An 18,536-nucleotide genomic window follows, 5' to 3' on the forward strand; every position below is an offset into this window, starting at 1 on the left:
GCGTGCGTGCGTTCCTTCACGTGGCCTCAAGGTGCACTTGGCCTGGCACAAGCGTCGTGGTGACGTCACCGCCACTTAGTGGCGAATAGCGGTTGCTGTTGCGTGCGTGCGTGCGGCAGCCTCCCGCTTGGCGGTGGACGCTATGGGATCGTGTAGCGTAGTACGCGGCGACTGACGCGCATCCCCCCCCCCCACACCATTCGCAACGCACGCACGCAATGAGTATCGTGAACGTCGCACGCCGGCGTTTCACGGTCCAAATTTTACGAGCAGAGTCGCTCGATTTGGGATTTCACACGCACGGCAACGTCGCCTCGCCTCGCCCCCCCACCCCCCCCCCATGGCGAAACTAACTGCAGACTGCGTCTGTGAAACACAGCGGCACCTTCGTAATATCCGTCTACCAACTACAGGACTAAATTATCACTGTTATTGACTGTGCGTGCCTTTGTGTGTAGCGGTGCGTACTTAGTGTAGCGGTCGTGTAGCAGTTAGCGCGCTGCACTACAAACCCGGCGACCTGAGTTTGATTCCTGCTCAACGCGAGTGACGATTATCTAAACCAATCCAGGGCCTCCCCTAGGTCCACTCGGCCTCAAATGAGTACCTAGAGCAGTGTGTAAACATCGCTACGGGGAGACAAAGGCGGTCGGGCGCGGTGCTGGCCACGCACCCCCCTCGTGTGCCGTTCCGGCCTTCATAGGTGCTACTCGCTTAACAGCACTTGTCCCAGCAGTCTTTTAAGGCTACACAGGGGATCTTCGTCTTTGTTGCCCGCCCGCTTCCACCAACCCTCGTTGACCAGCGTGGTGAAGAAAGTTCAGTGGGCCGGGCGGAGGGGGGCGGCCCTGGTGGGGTGGGGGGGGGGGCCTCGTTCCAGCAGTGGATTGGCCACCGTGGCCACGCTGGTGCACGGGGTGCCCCTTTTAAACCAGCGAATTGCCGTTGTGCCGACGTCGCGTGACCACAGGTACGACAGGCAGAAGCTGGGCCTCAAGGAGATTCACGGCTGCCAGTACGTGGCCTGCATGAACCCTACGGCCGGCAGCTTCACCATCAACCCCCGCCTGCAGGTTCGCCTCCTGCCACCTGTCTCACTCGTGGGATATATGTATATTTTTAAAATATATATTAATGTTTTATTTGGAAGATGGAAAGGGTGATTGGGCTCCTGAGGCTCTTGCCTTGAGATGCCATCCAGGAATTTGGGCGCCCTGGTGGCAAGATGTTAACTATCTCGCCTGGTGTACAGGAGGTTGTGGGTTCAATCCCAACCCTGATGATGCCTGTATATTAGGAGTTTGCATGTTCTTCCCTTGGTCGCGTGCATTTTTTTCCGGGTCCTCCGTTTTTTTCCCTCCACGTTTAGAATCGCTCAGAGTATTTGAGCCACTTCGTTGAGCTATCATTTGTGGGCAGGTCGCTTCTGAAAAAGAGCTCTACAGCTCAGTGGGTAAAACCTGGTAAAATAGAAATCGTTGAGTTTAGTACCACTGCTATCTGATGTGGATACTCGCCCAGTCAAACGTGCAATGTTGGACCGACGTAAGCCCAACGTCCGCCCAACGTCGGCCCAACGTCGGCATGTTTATTAGGTAGGTTGTATTGATTCACCCGCCCTCCGCGCCCCGCCGCCCTCACACCCTCCCACACCGTGCTCGGGCAATTTCACAACTTGGTTCTAGTGATTCTACAACTTTACAAACCCACTACCGCCGCTACAGCCACTGCAACCAAAGCACAGCTGAGAGCGTGCTTCATCATCGCAAGTGTGATTCGCCGCGACGGGAACTGCGGGTAAGACAAACCGACCCCTTGGCTGAGGATGAATATTCCAGAATTTGCATTTAGTAAGCGCTCGGGAGGTGTTGGAGAGCGCTCATCTTCATTGGTGAACCAGTGGTGGAAATTCCACCGTGCACATTGGCGTTGATAATTTCGCACGCGGCGAAGGGAATCGGGCGAACGGGGTCCTATCCGAGTGCCATGGATTGCATGTCGCGTCCACTCACCAGCCTGCCCGTCTATCCATCTGTCCGTCTGTATATCCATCCGCTCATCCATCCGTCTGTCCGTCCGTCTCTCCATCTGTATGTCCGTCCGCCCGCCTGCCCGCCCGTCCGACCCGCCAGCGCCACTTCACCGTGCTGGCGGTGAACTTCCCCGGCGCGGAGACGCTGGAGGGCATCTACAGCCGCATCCTGGCGGCACACCTCCAGCAGGGCGGCTTCGCACCGGCCGTGGTGCGGGCGGGCGCCAGCCTCGTGCAGGCCGCCGTCGCACTGCACCAGCGCGTGGCCCAGAACTTCCTGCCGACCGCCGTCAAGTTCCACTACGTCTTCAACTTGCGCGACCTCTCCAGCGTCTTCCAGGTCGGTTGCGAAGCTATTTAAAAAAAAAAAAAAAATTGGAGACGAATCTCTGTGACGGTGCCGCGGTCCGAGCGATTAGCGCGCTCGCCGCGCTTGCTGCAGTTCGAGCACCCGAGGCCACCCTGGTAAACGCTGCAGCTGCTACTCACTGCAAGTCTTCTTCGGCTGTCCCATCACGAACGACGACTGCGGGGAACGGTGGAGCAGCGTTTTCCCTGCGCGCCGGTGGGATGGGATGCCAGGGCTTGAGCGGAAGTATTGGCCGCACTGTGGGCAATGGAAAACTGGAAGCTACTGGGATAAAACCCCTGTAGATCGGGGTGGGGTGGGGGGGAAACATACAAACTCTGCACAGAAAGGCAGTCCGAGTCAGGAGTCCAACGCGGGGGATTCTGGCTGTGAGGAACGAGTGTTACCACCGCGCCACCCGATTCCATCGCATTGCTGAAACAATTCACTGCGGTGGCGCAAAGGCACGAATAGCAACAAAACTCGACACATTTGCCAACAAGACTGCGGCCTTAAAATTATTATAATAATAATATATAAATGGGGGCGACGTTTCGGGCAGCGATCCTTCTTCACAGCTCATAAAACAGGGAGGCCAGAGGGTGTGTTGCATCACATTGCTGTGTGGCGTTATACTTATCATAAACATGCATCTCGCAGAAGATCGCTGGGTTTGATATTCCACGAAGCGCACGGTCCACCCTAAACCGCAGCCACTGCACAAACCGTGGCAGTAGGTGCGGGGATACCTGATGCACAAATAGAAAATGAAAAAACTCTGTGGTCATCCAGAACAAATCGTGCAACGTGTAATGACCACAAATACGAAAGAGACATCGCAAGCGACACTACTCCGCTGCTCCTGATGCGCTTGTCTGGCTTGACCACCTGAATGTGAAATTGTAGTTTGTTGCTATGCGTCTACATCAGCCGTACGAAAGAAGAAGTGGTAATTAATTATAGATTTTAAGCTTTCGTGACTGCAATGATTCATACTCTTTGGTTTTTAAAAAAAATAAAATAAATGAAAATGTAGTTGTTTTCATTTATTTTATTTTTTACCTACGTGACTTTACCGAAAAAAACAAAGAGTAAGAAGTGCTCATGCGATCACACCAAGGTGACTTGAAAGAACATCTTTTGAGATGCCCTCACGTCACGTGATTGACAGTAGCAGCACTTACTTGCCCAGCGGCATTTCCACCAAGAGATGTCTGGCGCATGGCAGTCCAAACTGATATTTGTTTTAATTCTTAGAAGTGAAATTTTTGCCAAATAAAAATTATGATAATGACATTTATAACGCGCCAAGTCAACAAAAAAAAAACTTCTTGGTTCTTTCGGTAAAGTCACGTAGAATGGATATAATAAAATAATAAAAATTAAACATAATAAAATAATTCTCACGACGTTTCGGCCACAACGCAAGCAGCCGTCCTCAGGTAGAGAGCAGGTCTGTCGAGGAGACAGAGTCATTCAGACTCAGAGTCATTCAGACTCTGTCTCCTCGACAGACCTGCTCTCCACCTGAGGACGGCTGCTTGCATTGTGGCCGAAACGTCGTGAGAATTATTTTATTATGTTTTAACCTTGAATTTGGAGCTTTCGTGACTGCAGAAATTACTCTTTGGTTCTTTCGGTAAAGTCACGTATAAAGATAAAATAATAAATTAAATAATAACATACGACGTTTCGATTGCAACACAAGCAATCATCATCAGGTGTAAATGAAATAGCAACAAAAAATCTAACCAGCAAACTATAGACAGACATATAAGCAGACAGATATCACCAAGATACATAGAGAGAGAGAGTAACACAGGCACAGAGAGGGAGATTGACTCTGTGGCGAGGCCTTAAATAGACAGAGGGGGGAGGAGGCAGAGAGAGTTGGAGGGGTTAGAGAAAAAATTAACATGTCAATGAATACGAAGAACGCCTGGTAAAGTACGCAAGTTTGAACATTAGGAGAGAGGGAGAAAGAACACACTAAATTAAATAACCTAGCAAAATATCGAAATGTTATGTAATACAACACAGAGAGTCGGTCAACACACAATTAACGCATAGCCTGGTCGATTACGTATTTCAAAGATTGCTAAGTTAGAATTAAAGTGTGTAAATTCCAAAGAAAGACAAAACATAAAAACAAGAGGAACGGAGACACACAGACAGAGCAGAACATAAGAATGACAAAAAAACGAGTGGAGACAGAAAAAATACACTAAATACACAGGAAGAGAGAGAAAACAAAAAACCCAGAGAGAGAGAGGAAAAGATAAACTTGGAACTTCCCCGTAGAAGTGGTTCAATCTTGAATTTGGAGCTTTCGTGACTGCAGAAATTACTCTTTGGTTCTTTCGGTAAAGTCACGTATAAAGATAAAAGAGTAATTTCTGCAGTCACGAAAGCTCCAAATTCAAGATTGAACCACTTCTACGGGGAAGTTCCAAGTTTATCTTTTCCTCTCTCTCTCTGGGTTTTTTGTTTTCTCTCTCTTCCTGTGTATTTAGTGTATTTTTTCTGTCTCCACTCGTTTTTTTGTCATTCTTATGTTCTGCTCTGTCTGTGTGTCTCCGTTCCTCTTGTTTTTATGTTTTGTCTTTCTTTGGAATTTACACACTTTAATTCTAACTTAGCAATCTTTGAAATACGTAATCGACCAGGCTATGCGTTAATTGTGTGTTGACCGACTCTCTGTGTTGTATTACATAACATTTCGATATTTTGCTAGGTTATTTAATTTAGTGTGTTCTTTCTCCCTCTCTCCTAATGTTCAAACTTGCGTACTTTACCAGGCGTTCTTCGTATTCATTGACATGTTAATTTTTTCTCTAACCCCTCCAACTCTCTCTGCCTCCTCCCCCCTCTGTCTATTTAAGGCCTCGCCACAGAGTCAATCTCCCTCTCTGTGCCTGTGTTACTCTCTCTCTCTATGTATCTTGGTGATATCTGTCTGCTTATATGTCTGTCTATAGTTTGCTGGTTAGATTTTTTGTTGCTATTTCATTTACACCTGATGATGATTGCTTGTGTTGCAATCGAAACGTCGTATGTTATTATTTAATTTATTATTTTATCTTTATACGTGACTTTACCGAAAGAACCAAAGAGTTATTATGTTTTATTTTTTATTATTTTATTATTTCCATTCTACGTGACTTTACCGAAAGAACCAAGCAGATGAATCCCTGCAGTCACGAAAGCTTTAAATCGAAAAAAAAAAACATCAGCCGCACGGTAGAAGAAGATTGTTGTTGTTGTGCTGGCGGCGCCTTTGGCAGGGCCTGTTGTTTGCGGGCGGCGAGGCGGTGCGCTCACCGACGGAGCTGGCGCGCCTCTGGCTGCACGAGTCGGCGCGCGTCTACGGGGACAAGCTGGTGGGCGAGCGCGACGCAGACTCCTTTGGCCGCCTGCTGCTCGACACGGCGCGCAAGCACTTCGAGGTCGGTCGCACACGCCGCATGATTGTTCGTCCGTCCGTCTGTTCGTTCGTTCGTTCGTCCATCCGTTCGTTCGTCCGTTCATTCGTGTGTCTGTTCGTCCGTTCGTTTGTTCATTGAGAAATTTGTTTCGTTCGTTAATTCGTTCATTGGTGATTGTGTCCGTAAATGTGTGAATTAGTGAATTTGTTAATTGACTTGTTTGTTTGGTCAGTGTAATATTCATTCGTTATACATTTTATATTTGTTCATTCTTTTTTTTTTCTCCTGTCGATCATTTAATGCATTTCTTTGTGAATTGTTTTATTGGTTTGTGCAATCTTTTCGTAATTTGTTAATTCGGTTATTTCTTCATGTATACATTCACTTATTCGTTTGGTCACTCAGTCTTAAATTCGGTTTGTTCATTCGGCAATTTGTTCATTCATAAAATAGTTTATTTATTTATTCCGAAATTAACATATTACTTAATTTATTCATAGTATTTTTTCATTCATTTAGCCGTTCATACGTTTGTTTGATAAAAAAAAAACGCAATTCATTCCTAGATTTGTACATTAATTAATTAAGCCGCGTGCCATTCCCTGAGACCAGGCGAGCATTGTAGCCGCTAATTTCAATTCGGTTTCACGAAGAAGCTCCCAGCTCACGGAGCGAAACGTCGGACACCGCGCCGAACAACCACCGCGCGGTACAACCCCGGAAACACGCCCACGGTGCATCCACGCAAAAAAAATCCTCCGCGCTACTTCGAGATGAATTTGCAGCGGCGGTAATTCCACCACGGTTGTTTGTTTTACTCCGACAAGTTCCGTTCAATCTTCCCGAGCTGCTGCGTCACCGGTCTTTGCAAGGAGCCACGCGCGGGGCGTCTGAACATCTACGAGCGCGCGTGTGCGCGTGTGCGTAACGTACGCTGAACTTCTATCGCGCCGTACGCAGCCCGACCGTGCAAATCGGAGGTGCGGCGGCGAGAACGCTCTGCTTATTTATTTATTTTACTAATACGGGCGCAAACTGATCCTTGTTTTCAATTATTATTATTATTACGTGCATGAATAAACGTGGCTCGTTTATATTTCGCCTCGTGGGATGATTAAACATTTGAGCGGGCCGCATCCACAATTTTTCATTCCAAGGGAACAGATAATTGAAATTGATCGCGCCGGGAATTTGTACGCGATTGCGACGGGGACCGAAAGAAAAAAAATCTCCGCTCGCCCGATTTTTTTTTTTCAATCATCCCACTCCTTCATTGTTATTGTCTCTATATTTAAGAAATGCTCGAAAAATTACCGAAAAGGAGGAGAAAAAATCCAATCTTAATTTTTTTCCCCCCCCCAAAATTTATACTGTCATAAAGCTTTCATCGTGTTTCAGAAAATTTTGACATTTTGAATGCTGGGCTGTGACATTTGCCATAGTTGCGTTAAAATCGGGCGCCAGCCCTGTCAGTAATTATAATTTAAGACCTGCTGACAGTCAAGGACAGCTGGGTCATGTAGTACGCCGCTCCTGCTGTTCCCGGAGCTGGTAGCAATAAATTGCTCTCTCTCATCCCGCCCATTAGACTCTATTAGAGAGGAAATGATTTGCGCGTCATGCGCACGGTGTCCCGCCGCTGATTTTGCCCATCCGTTATTCCACGGGAGATTTGCCATGATAAGTGAACGTCGCCGCCGCTCCCATGAATCACTCCGTCGCACGGCCCACGGGCCCCGCTCCCGTTAGCGTTGGTGCCTTGGGGGTGGGGGCAGGGGGGGGGTTACCGGTTATCTTTTTTTTCCTTCCGGAGCAGCCGTCGCTGCGAACGGCAGCCAAAGGAGAGAGCGCGTCCCAACACGGCCACCATCCACGCGGAGACGGAGCGAGGGGCTGGGGGTCTTTTTATTTTGTCTGCTGTCATGCCGCGGAGAAACTCCCGCGGTGGTTATTCGCGTTGCGTGGCCGAGAGTTTTCCACCTTGCGAGGTGGCAGAATAAACTGCGGGGCATGTCATGGGACGAACGAGGAGGAATATCTGACTAATGGCATGAGAGGGGGACAACTGCACGTCGCTGTCGCTGTCTTGAGTGGTGTGCGTCGTGTAATGTCGCGAAAGTGACCAGAAAAAACCGGGGGGCTTTTAACGAGAGACGGATTTTCCCACAACGGCGGCTGCCTCGAAAAGAGGACGATTCCCGGGAAAAGCAGGACCGGTGCCCTTCGTTAGTAATCCCGCATGTCGCATGTCGTATGGCGTATGGCGTGTTGTTTGGCATGATGTCCGACGTTTTACTCCCGTGTGCTCCCAGCATTTGGAGCATGCCCTCCCCCCAGCCGCCCCCCCCCCCCCCCACCTCACGCTCCGTGACGGTCGCTGTGAGATGTCTGTCTCTCGGTGACCGCATCTCGTCGCATCTTTGTGATTGTGTCTCATTGCGTGTGTCGTTGTGGCTGGAGCATTACGTCCCCGTGACTGTCCCGTCGTGTCTCCGTGACTGTTTCTCGTCTCGATTTCAAACTAATTTCTTTAGAGCTGCTTTCTGTGTTGAGTTTGTCTTTCTTCCCCCGCACCTCCAATTAGCGTGTTTGACTACGTACAGTGCGAAATAAGTGTGCCCATGTGCCCGTGTGCCCGTGTGCCGGCGACATCGTGCAGGGCGTGGAGGACGACGCCCTTGCCCAGCAGCCGCTCCTCTTCTGCCACTTTGCGGGCGGCGTGGGCGACGCGCGCTACGCGCCGGTGCCCGGCTGGGAGAGCCTGCGGCGCACGCTCGCCGAGGCGCTGAGCGCCCACAACGAGCTGAACCCCGCCATGAACCTGGTGCTCTTCAACGAGGCCATGCAGCACGTGTGAGTGCGAGAGCACCCGGCGCGGTGGGTAGTCAAACGTCGGCGCTGGGGAGACAAAGGCGGCCGGGCGCGGTGCTGGCCACCGCCACCAACCCCTTCACGTGCCGCGCCTGCCATCGTAGGTTCTACTTGCTAATGGCACTTGCCCCCAGCTGCCCGTTAAGGCTATACGAGGGATCTTTGTATTTGTACGTGTGAGTGGCGAGCGGTCGCTTGCCGCGCTACGATACCCGGTGACCAGAGTTCAATTACCCGAGCCACTCCTGGGCCTCCGCTAGGTTGACTCGGCCTAAAATAAGTACCTGGTGCGGTGTCTAGAAAGCATCAGCACTGGGGAGACAAAGGTTTGCAGGGAGCATGCAGCTGGCCACCCACCCCCTCGTGTGCTGTGACGGCCTTCATAGATGCTCGCCAACAGCACTTGCCCCAACGGTCTGTGCAAGCGTGCGGGTGGGTGCGCACACGGTCTGCGAGCTTGCGCGAGCGTGCGCATCTCAGTGGTTGTAGAAACGTGCGCGCCGCTCCACGAACCCGGCGACCCCGAGCGCCATTCCCGACCGGCGGCCTCAACACCGGCGGCGAACAATCCGATTGGCTGTCGATGAACCAAGGTGACCGTCAAGCCTCCAACAACCCCCTTGCGTGCCACCCCCCGTGTTGTGGCCGCCACCAGGTGCCGCATCAGCCGCATCCTGGAGGGCCCGCGTGGGAACGCCCTGCTCGTCGGGGTGGGAGGCAGCGGCAAGCAGAGCCTGGCGCGCCTCGCCGCCTTTATCGGCGGCCTCGACGTCTTCCAGGTCACCCTGCGCAAGGGTTACAGCGTGCAGGACCTGCGGGTACGCGCACGGGCACACAACAACAACACCACGGCGCTTGTGCCAGGCTATGTGCACGTTGAGGCCACGGGACAGACCCAGCATGTGCCATGGGTCGATTGACTGAGATGACTGGCCCACGCACCACCTGTGCCCCTACTGTGCACACACACACGTGTGTGTGTTCGCACGTGTGTGCCCATGGCCGCGTGTGTGTGTGTGCATATCCTCTCGTTCTTCACCAAGCACCCGCCGTTGACAAGATTGCCGTAGTCTTAAACAAAACTTTGATTAGTGCATCATGTAGAGCTCGTCGAGAGGAATAGATTGCCGTGCCGTTCGCCTTCAACAGACGTAAAATGACGTCGCAGCGCAGTTTATGCGAGAGCCGGGCGCTTATGGGAACCCAGGATCCCACCATAAAGTTAATTTTATGAAATAATCATGTTTTTGTTCTATATAGCGACGTGGTCATTCGTGCGAATTGCAATCTCACAATTGCCGGGGAAACCACAGACGCGAGCTGGAATGCGCCATCCAGGTGGTGGCCTGTGCACGACCAACAAATTGCCCGAGCTCTGCAAACCAGTCCAGTGTATGCCGAGATGCTTTCGGCCAATAATCGAGCGTTCATACGCACTGCAGGAAGCCGGAGAGCCCCAGCAGAAACCTCGGATGATGTGAACGGCGACCGCACTAACCAAATCCCCCCCCCTCCCCAAGTTTAGAGCGTGAAGCCGGCGCACGCGGCCTGGGTATTTTTTGAGCGGTTTAAGCGACGCGGCACGGCCGTGGGCCTCCGTGGTGACGGTGTGGGGGTGACGCCCCGTCCGTGCCGTGCGTGCCACGCAGGGCGACATCGCCGGGCTGTACCTGAAGGCCGGCGTGAAGAACCAGGGGACGGTGTTCCTCCTCACCGACGCTCACGTCCCCGACGAGCGCTTCCTCGTGCTGCTCAACGACATGCTCGCCTCCGGTCAGTCGCTCGTCCCGCTGCCCTGTGGGCTTGCTCGCTCGCTCGCTCGCTCACTCACCACCGTGTGAATTCACCGTCCTACTAGCTGCCGCCTACTTTCTCACTACCCCGTTTCGGCGTCTTTGTTCCTAACTCGCTATGCGACTAACTACTAACTTGCTCTCACTACCCATGTTAATTACTCACTAGCTACCTTATTATTTACAAACTTGCGAACTACCATCCACACAAAGTAACTAACCAGCTTACGACCGATCCCGTTACTATCTAGTTACCCGACCCGCTCGCTCACCCGCGGTGTTCTCGTTCATTCGTTGTTGCACGGAGCGTCCCGGTGTAGCGGGGCCCTCGTGCAGAGAGATTCTTGAGTTGTGCTTGGACAATTGGGAGGATTGCCACCATCGGCGCTGTCTTGCATTTGCCGGGATCGTGCCACGTGGGCGCGATGTCCGACCACCTCGCCCTGGTGTACATGAGGATCGTGGGTTTGATCCTGACCCCGACGCCTGCTGTATGTTTGGAGTTTGCGGTGCCTCTCTCCCCCCGTGGCTGGAAGTTGGAATTTGGTGCCACTGGATTAACCCTTTTTCCCATGGGGCGCCATGGTGGCGAGATGTTAACTACCTCGCCCTGATGTACATGAGGATCTTGGGTTCAATCCCAACCCTGACGCCTGCTGTATGTTTGGAGTTTGCGTCTCTCTCTCTCCGTGGTCACGTGGATTTTCTCCAGATCCCCCGGTTTTTCCCTCCACATTTAAAATGAACATCACGCGTTCAGAGTATTTGGCTGCCAAAATAAAATCCACGCGAAAATACACTTTGTTGATCTATCATTTGTGGCCAGGTCGCTTCCGAAAAACATCTCTATGTAGCTCAGTGGGCCATACCTGTTAAAATAATATATGTACGTACAATTGATAGAAGGTGCCGGGAGAGTCTTCAGGAACCCGCAACACACATCGGGGGAGCTGCACAGCAGAACTGAGAACACCTGCGCAGTTGTGCCGTTGCCATTCTTAGTTCAGACAATGCACAGTCCCTGCTCATTGGATTCCTCCAGGATAAAGAATTATTCCGATTCTGTAGTGCAGCACGCTAACCGCTACACCACTGCTACCCATACCATACCACTTACAAAACTCCCCCGTAATAGCCTTTAACAGAATGTTGGGGGAAGTGCTGTTAGCGAACAGGAAAGTCACCGGACAGACCCAGGTGCCATGGGTTGACCGACTGGAGATGACTGGCAGATGCACCAAGCTGTGGCCAGCCTACCGTGCCATCCACTCGCACGCAGAAAAAGAAACAAAGACATGCGCGCGCGCTCACACTCTCCCTTCAACAAGCACGCGTGGGACGACACCCTGTCGGAAAACTCGCAAATCCCGCAGGCGACGGACGCCTGCCTCTCCGTCGGTTAATTCGTCGCAACCGCACCGGGGCACACCGCCCGGCCACGACCGTGAGGGCGGCGCTGGTAATTGGTATTGTGATCGGCATCGGTGCAATCGGCGCCGGTATTGGACCCATCGTTTATTTTTTCATTTCTTTCCTCCATCGTCCTTTGACCGAACCGCTCGGTTCGACTCGCGCCCACGGCCACCGCCGTCCCCCCGCCGTCGGCACCGGCACTACCGCCGCCGCGATGTTTTCGGCCGCACCTGCCGCCCGAGCGGATGCCCGCCGCTCCAGTCCCAGCGGGAGGCAAGAGGCCTCGCTGACATTGGCTGGCGTGGCGTTACGCAGGCGCCGGCACAGCTGCATCCATAATTATTGTAATTTCCGCGCACACGCTCGCGCGGGCAATTAGTACTCTTCCCCCGCCACTTGTAAAACAATGATCCCTTTTGGCTGCGTACTTATAAAAATAAAATATACACACACACACAGGCACGTACGTGCGCGCATGTGCGTGAGCGTGCGTGCGTGCGTATGTAGAACGAAAAAGAATAAAGTTATGCTAGCGGCAGCTGCTCGCGACGGAACGCGTCGGTCAGCGTGCCACGGAGGCATCGCGTGGTGGGGGGTGGCGGAGGTCGTGGGGGAGTGGGGGCAGCACCTCCTGTTGAAATGCAGCCACGTTGAGGGGTCGGCTTTTTCCGTCGGTTTACAACCACTCCAAGGTTCATAACCACGCCACGATCGGCACGATCTCTCCATGGTGCTGCCCGGCGCCTTGGGCCCCTCCAAGTGTGGGCTGCTAACTCGCGAGCCGTGCCTAAGAAATGCGGGCCTGGGTCTCTAGACGCGCGCTCCCCTGGTGACAACTCACCATCATGTTACGGTTCCACCACTCATCCCGTCGGAAGCCAGCAACGGGAGGGAGAAAGGCGGGGGGGGGGTGCGAGCGAACGGCGAGGTCGCAGACCGCGGCCGCTCCCGAAGGGCCTTGGAGCGACGGCGCCCGTAGGCCGCCCCTGACGCTCCGCCGCGGTCGTGCGCTCGCGCTCGTTGATGGCAGGCGAGATCCCGGACCTGCTGAGCGAGGAGGAGGTGGAGGGCGTCGTGTCGGCCGTGCGGGCCGAGGTGCGCGGGCTCGGCCTCCTGGACACGCGCGAGGCCTGCTGGAGGTTCTTCCTGGAGCGGGTGCGGCGCCAGCTCAAGGTCGGCTCCGCGCGCGGCTCGACTTCAACCTGCTCGCTCTCGATTGATTGACGCATTTTGTTTCGCCGGTGTCTGAGCCACACCTCTCGGGAGGTCAAATGCTTCTTTAGCCCCTGTAAACCCTCCCTTCCCATGTAACTCGCTGGCTACCATCCTACCAGCTGCTCAATGCAGCCCCTGTAAACCCTCCCTTCCCATGTAACTCGCTGGCTACCATCCTACCAGCCGCTCAATGCAGCCCCTGTAAACCCTTCCTTCCCATGTAACTCGCTGGCTACCATCCTACCAGCCGCTCAATGCAGCCCCTGTAAACCCTCTCTTCCCATGTAACTCGCCGGCTACCATCCTACCAGCCGCTCAATGCAGCCCCTGTAAACCCTCTCTTCCCATGTAACTCGCCGGCTACCATCCTACCAGCCGCCCAATACAGCCCCTGTAAACCCTCCCTTCCCATGTAACTCGCCGGCTACCATCCTACCAGCCGCTCAATGCAGCCCCTGTAAACCCTGCCTTCCCATGTAACTCGCTGGCTACCATCCTACCAGCCGCCCAATACAGCCCCTGTAAACCCTCCCTTCCCATGTAACTCGCTGGCTACCATCCTACCAGCCGCTCAATGCAGCCCCTGTAAACCCTGCCTTCCCATGTAACTCGCCGGCTACCATCCTACCAGCCGCCCAATACAGCCCCTGTAAACCCTCCCTTCCCATGTAACTCGCCGGCTACCATCCTACCAGCCGCTCAATGCAGCCCCTGTAAACCCTGCCTTCCCATGTAACTCGCTGGCTACCATCCTACCAGCCGCTCAATACAGCCCCTGTAAACCCTCCCTTCCCATGTAACTCGCCGGCTACCATCCTACCAGCCGCCCAATGCAGCCCCTGTAAACCCTCCCTTCCCATGTAACTCGCTGGCTACCATCCTACGAGTCGTTTTGGCCAAGGAGTTTTTGATAAAGTGCTCCAAGCTCAACGGGCCTCGTCTGAAATACACAAAAAAATCTAAATATTTTGTTATACTGGAGGAATCCGATGAGCTATAAAGCTCTTTCTCACAGATGTCCAGAACGACTTAACGAGCGACACGCCCCCCCGCCCCCCTCCCCCCGTCAGGTGGTGCTGTGCTTCTCTCCCGTGGGCTCCACGCTGCGCGTGCGCGCACGACGCTTCCCGGCCCTCGTCAACTGCACGGCCATCGACTGGTTCCACGAGTGGCCTCGGAGCGCCCTCGAGTCCGTGAGCCGGAGCTTCATCGAGGACATCGAAGGCATCGCGGTGAGGACGGAGGGGGGAGGGGAGCGCGGTGAGGGGGGGGAGTAGGAGGAGTGGGGGGGGGTGGTTAAGTGTCGTCGCCTCTTGAGTCACCGTTACCGCGTTGTTGTTTTTTATCGAGCGCATTGGGCTCGCGAGGGTTGCCACCTCGCGAGATCGCGACAAAGAACGGGAGACATCGCGTGGGGGAGGGATGAGGAAGAGGAATATCTCGCAACGCAGGAAGATGGAAAGACGGAGGGGAGCGCAGGGGAGATACCTGTAAAGTCGTATTGCTTTGAGTGTCGTCTTGCGACGCATCTGACAATAACAACCCGCAAAGCTTACGGACTTTCCAGGACAGCCGCCTCACAAAAGGTTAGAAAAAAAAGCCAGGACGGAGGTGGGGCAACCAAACAGCCCTTCCTGCGCCGTGCCTTGAAAAAGTCCTTGGCACGTGGAGAGAAACGTCGGGCATCGTGCCAAAGAGAAGCTACTTCGAAAGGATAGGTGGCAACCCTAGTCCGTGGGGGGGTGAGGGGTGGGGGTGGGTACGATGGGGGGGGGTGGGGTCCTGCAGCCCAGCGAAACGCCGACATTGGGAGTCGTCGGCTTTTTTTTTCTTTTTGGTGTCGGGACGAAATGGAGCGATAATTGCGCCTAATTGGCGGCTGTGTCTGCAGTTCGTGGCGGTTAGCGGAGTGGCAGGGGGGAATGACTTCGGAGAGCGAGGAGGAGGAGAGAGTCAAGTTTGGTCGCTGCGTCTCCCCTTCCGTGGCCTTCGTTTAGCGGCCTGCTCGCGAGGCCTCATTGTTGACCGGCTTTGTCGTGAAATTTCACTGACGGGTTTTTACTTTATTAACGCTTTTCGGGGTCGTAAGTGATATTACTTTTAGCCATGTTTCACAATTGAAGTCTTCTTTTTTGTTTCAACGACGAATGTGCAAACAGAGTGAGATGGTAGATTCATTTCAATGGGAAATAGTTCACGCTTTTGTCAAGGGGTTTCGCCAAATGGTTCGAGATGCGCTGCGTTCAAGCGCAACAATGGGAATGACAATGAACATTCCACAGCCCTTTCTCAATCCACTGCTGGATGAAGGCTTCCCCACAGAATGTCCACTTGTACAGCTAGGTGGTAATTAAGATGGTTTGCTAGGAGGGTAGTTAGCTCGATCGTAGCGAGTAGGGTAGCGAATAGACAAGGAGGTTAGCTATCTGTTTTTCCAGTGGCTCGTCTAATAATGAACACGATCATTTACAGCGCTTTGTCAATCCACTGCTGGGCAAAGCCTTCCCCACGCCGCTTCGTCGTCGGCCATGGAGGTTGCTTCGACCATACTTCACCACGCCGGTCAGCGCGGGTCGGTGCATCGGTTGTACCCAGGATCGGTGTCACCCGTCACTGACGTTGGCCATGGCCACGAATGAGACTCAAAGTTCTAGATTTGAAGCTTTCGTGACTGCAATGATTCATATTCTTAGGTTTTTTCGGTAAAGTCACGTAGGTAAAACATTAAAATTAATGAAAGTAAAATAAAACAACAATTTTATTTTTTTGTTTTGTTTTATTTTACTTTCATTAATTTTAATGTTTTACCTACGTGACTTTACCGAAAAAACCTAAGAATATGAGACTCAAAGTAACGGGGTTGGGGGGGGGTTCACCGCGCGGCGAACGAACCTCCACGCCACCGTTACGCGAGCGCCAGACAAATGTGAACCCTTACCACGTAATAACCAAGAGATGGACTCCCCCCCCCACCCCCATAGCCTCCCACGTGGTTAAATAAAGGCTGTATTGACAGATACAATTAACAACGTTGTTCCCTGTGAAGTTCCGGCGTAATTTTACGTTTGTTTAGTGGGTTCAGTTGATGTGCACACTCAACTTGGAGGCAACACTATTTATTAACGCATAACAACCAACCTGAACGTGACACACAGGGTGGTGACCACCGTTCCTAATCTCACTAACACTCGGGGAGGGAATGCCGCGTAACGTGACCAGGGCAGGTTAACGGGCTGCCTGGTCACGGACGAAGGTCGGAGCCTGGAGGAGCGGTGATGGCATCTTCATCCCGGGGTCGAACAGCCCAGCTTCCTGTTCACACCCCGCTTGTAACTCCCGCGGCGTGGCAGGCTCCGCCCCAGGCCACGCCCCCCTTCTCGATCCTTCGGGAAGCTCCGGGCCCCCAACCACGTGACCCCCAAGCTCCACCCTGGGGCCCCTAGTCCCCCTTTGTCCGGTCACGTGTCCTGTTGGGTTCACGCAGCGTGTCACGGCCTGACGTGACCTCCGTGACACCCGCCTACAGCACCCATACCGAGCCAACACAGTAGTGACGTCATATGTCACTACATTTGTATGCAGCGCCCTTGCGTCGTATCGGAGGCCGTGTCTTTCTATCCAGGGGGTAGAAGTGGGGCGCGGACGTGGGGTTATTTAGCACAAACCTGCTGAGCCGAGTTCAATCTCCCGCCCAGGGGTAACACCGGTCATCTGGTCATGCCCCCCCCTGCCCCCCACTTCCTTCGTCTCCCCGCGCCCCCCCCGCCCCCCATTCACCAATCCGCACACCGACCGGCGGGGTTATGATGAAGTCTGGTCAAATACCGAGCAGCAGCACGGCGTGGGGATGTCACCGTCCGGCGGCGGATCGGCAAAGAGCGAGCCTGCGGATCGGGCCGGCGCACGAGGGACTGTGAGCTCTGGGCTCCGCGCCTCGGAAATCGCGTCCCATCCGCTACAAATTGTGATTATTGTTGTGAAACTATTTAAAAAAAAAACACAAATCTGTAACCGCTGTGCGGCGGCGGTGGGCGGTGGGGATCACCCTCCCCACTCGACGCGACAGACCGGACTACAAAACGGCCGCTTTTTTTTTTGGCGGGCGACGCTGCACAGCAGATTCTGAGTTGTGGAGGGGGGGAGGAGGTTGGGGGGGGTTTGGAGAGGGGGGTGGATGTAAATCTCTTTTTGACCATGAAGCACGATCGTGCAATTGTGTAAAGAGGAGGAGGAATAAGGAAAGAGAGAAAAAAAATCGCGCCGATTCTTTGTCACCCCCTAAAGTGGCGATTTGGAGCTGAATTTTAAACGTGCCGGGTCGGCTCACTCCTCGAACATTTACTGCGATCCTCTCATTGTATTGTTGGGGGGCGGTGGGGGGGGCTGCAGGGGGGCAAGTGGGGGGGGGGGGGTTGGTGGGAGAGAAATTAATGCCTTGAATTTCACAGCCATCAGAAGGCATAATGGGGTGTGAAATTTCAACAGACACGATGTTCAATTAAAATTAAGTGGAATGACACGGAATAAGGAACGTTATAAGTTAACATTAATGAGCCCTAACTTACCGTGCAGCTGGTAATTCACGGCGTCTGTGAAATTGGTTAAATTCATTTCGTTCGCCCGTGATGAAGATTCATCGTTATCAGGCGGCGTGGTCCGTCTTCGGTTGTTGTGCGTGTGCGTGCGTGCGTGTGTGTGCGTGCATCGCGATGTTTTGAGGGATGGAAGTTGCAACGCGTGCGAGTCAACATGTAACTTTTCCGACGATGGATGAGTTGCTGTCACGAGCGAGATGGCGCGCTCAGAACAGATCGAAATCCGTCTCGTTGAGGACCCTTTGAGACGCCGCGGTACATTTAACCGCCGCGACATAAATTGACAATAACGATTGGCCCTTTCTGAGTCCACCGCTGGATGGAGGCCTCTCCGATTCCACGTCAGTCATCGCCGCGGTTTGTTTGACCATACTTCACCACGCTGGTCAGTGCGGGGTGGTGGAGGAGGCCGCTGATGACGTTGGCTCCGGCCGGCAATCGAACTCAAGTCACCGGAATCACAGCACGGCGCGCTAACCGCCGTGCCGACGTTCCGCCTCGCGGCAGCGAATGCCAATGCAATACATTTATTTTTGCAACGTTTTACAAGGACGACCGGTATTAACACTGCAGTAAAATAGCGCCGTCGGAATTTACACGTGCAAATGTAATTTTGAAAAAAAAAAACGCACTCGTGAAGATTGAAGTTTATTTCTGACGTGAGCTGCTGCGCAACTCTCAAGAGGGGACGTCAAACGATTGCCAATGCTCCGATTTGCAATGAGGCCAATGCTGATGTCTCCATTGGCAAGCCCTGACCCGGCGATGGAAATTCCACATTCCCATGGCAAAGCATCACAGCTTGGAATGGCCAAGCTGTGTTCCCCCACCTCCGGTTAGCGC

General features: G+C 53.2%; 1 protein-coding gene across 1 annotated transcript in view; it reads left to right on the forward strand.

Annotated features, from left to right (window-relative positions):
* Positions 1-18,536, forward strand: part of DNAH11 (dynein axonemal heavy chain 11) — a 152,520-nt gene that overhangs the window by 84,329 nt on the left and 49,655 nt on the right. The window contains exons 48-55 of the mRNA XM_078865799.1: positions 971-1,073; positions 2,133-2,372; positions 5,666-5,827; positions 8,466-8,659; positions 9,333-9,495; positions 10,327-10,450; positions 12,914-13,056; positions 14,169-14,330. Of these exons, the coding sequence (XP_078721925.1) occupies positions 971-1,073; positions 2,133-2,372; positions 5,666-5,827; positions 8,466-8,659; positions 9,333-9,495; positions 10,327-10,450; positions 12,914-13,056; positions 14,169-14,330 (1,291 nt within the window). The remainder of the gene's footprint in view (positions 1-970; positions 1,074-2,132; positions 2,373-5,665; positions 5,828-8,465; positions 8,660-9,332; positions 9,496-10,326; positions 10,451-12,913; positions 13,057-14,168; positions 14,331-18,536) is intronic.

This window comes from Lampetra fluviatilis, chromosome 21 (assembly GCF_964198595.1).
Source record: "Lampetra fluviatilis chromosome 21, kcLamFluv1.1, whole genome shotgun sequence".
Classification (NCBI taxonomy): domain Eukaryota; kingdom Metazoa; phylum Chordata; class Hyperoartia; order Petromyzontiformes; family Petromyzontidae; genus Lampetra; species Lampetra fluviatilis.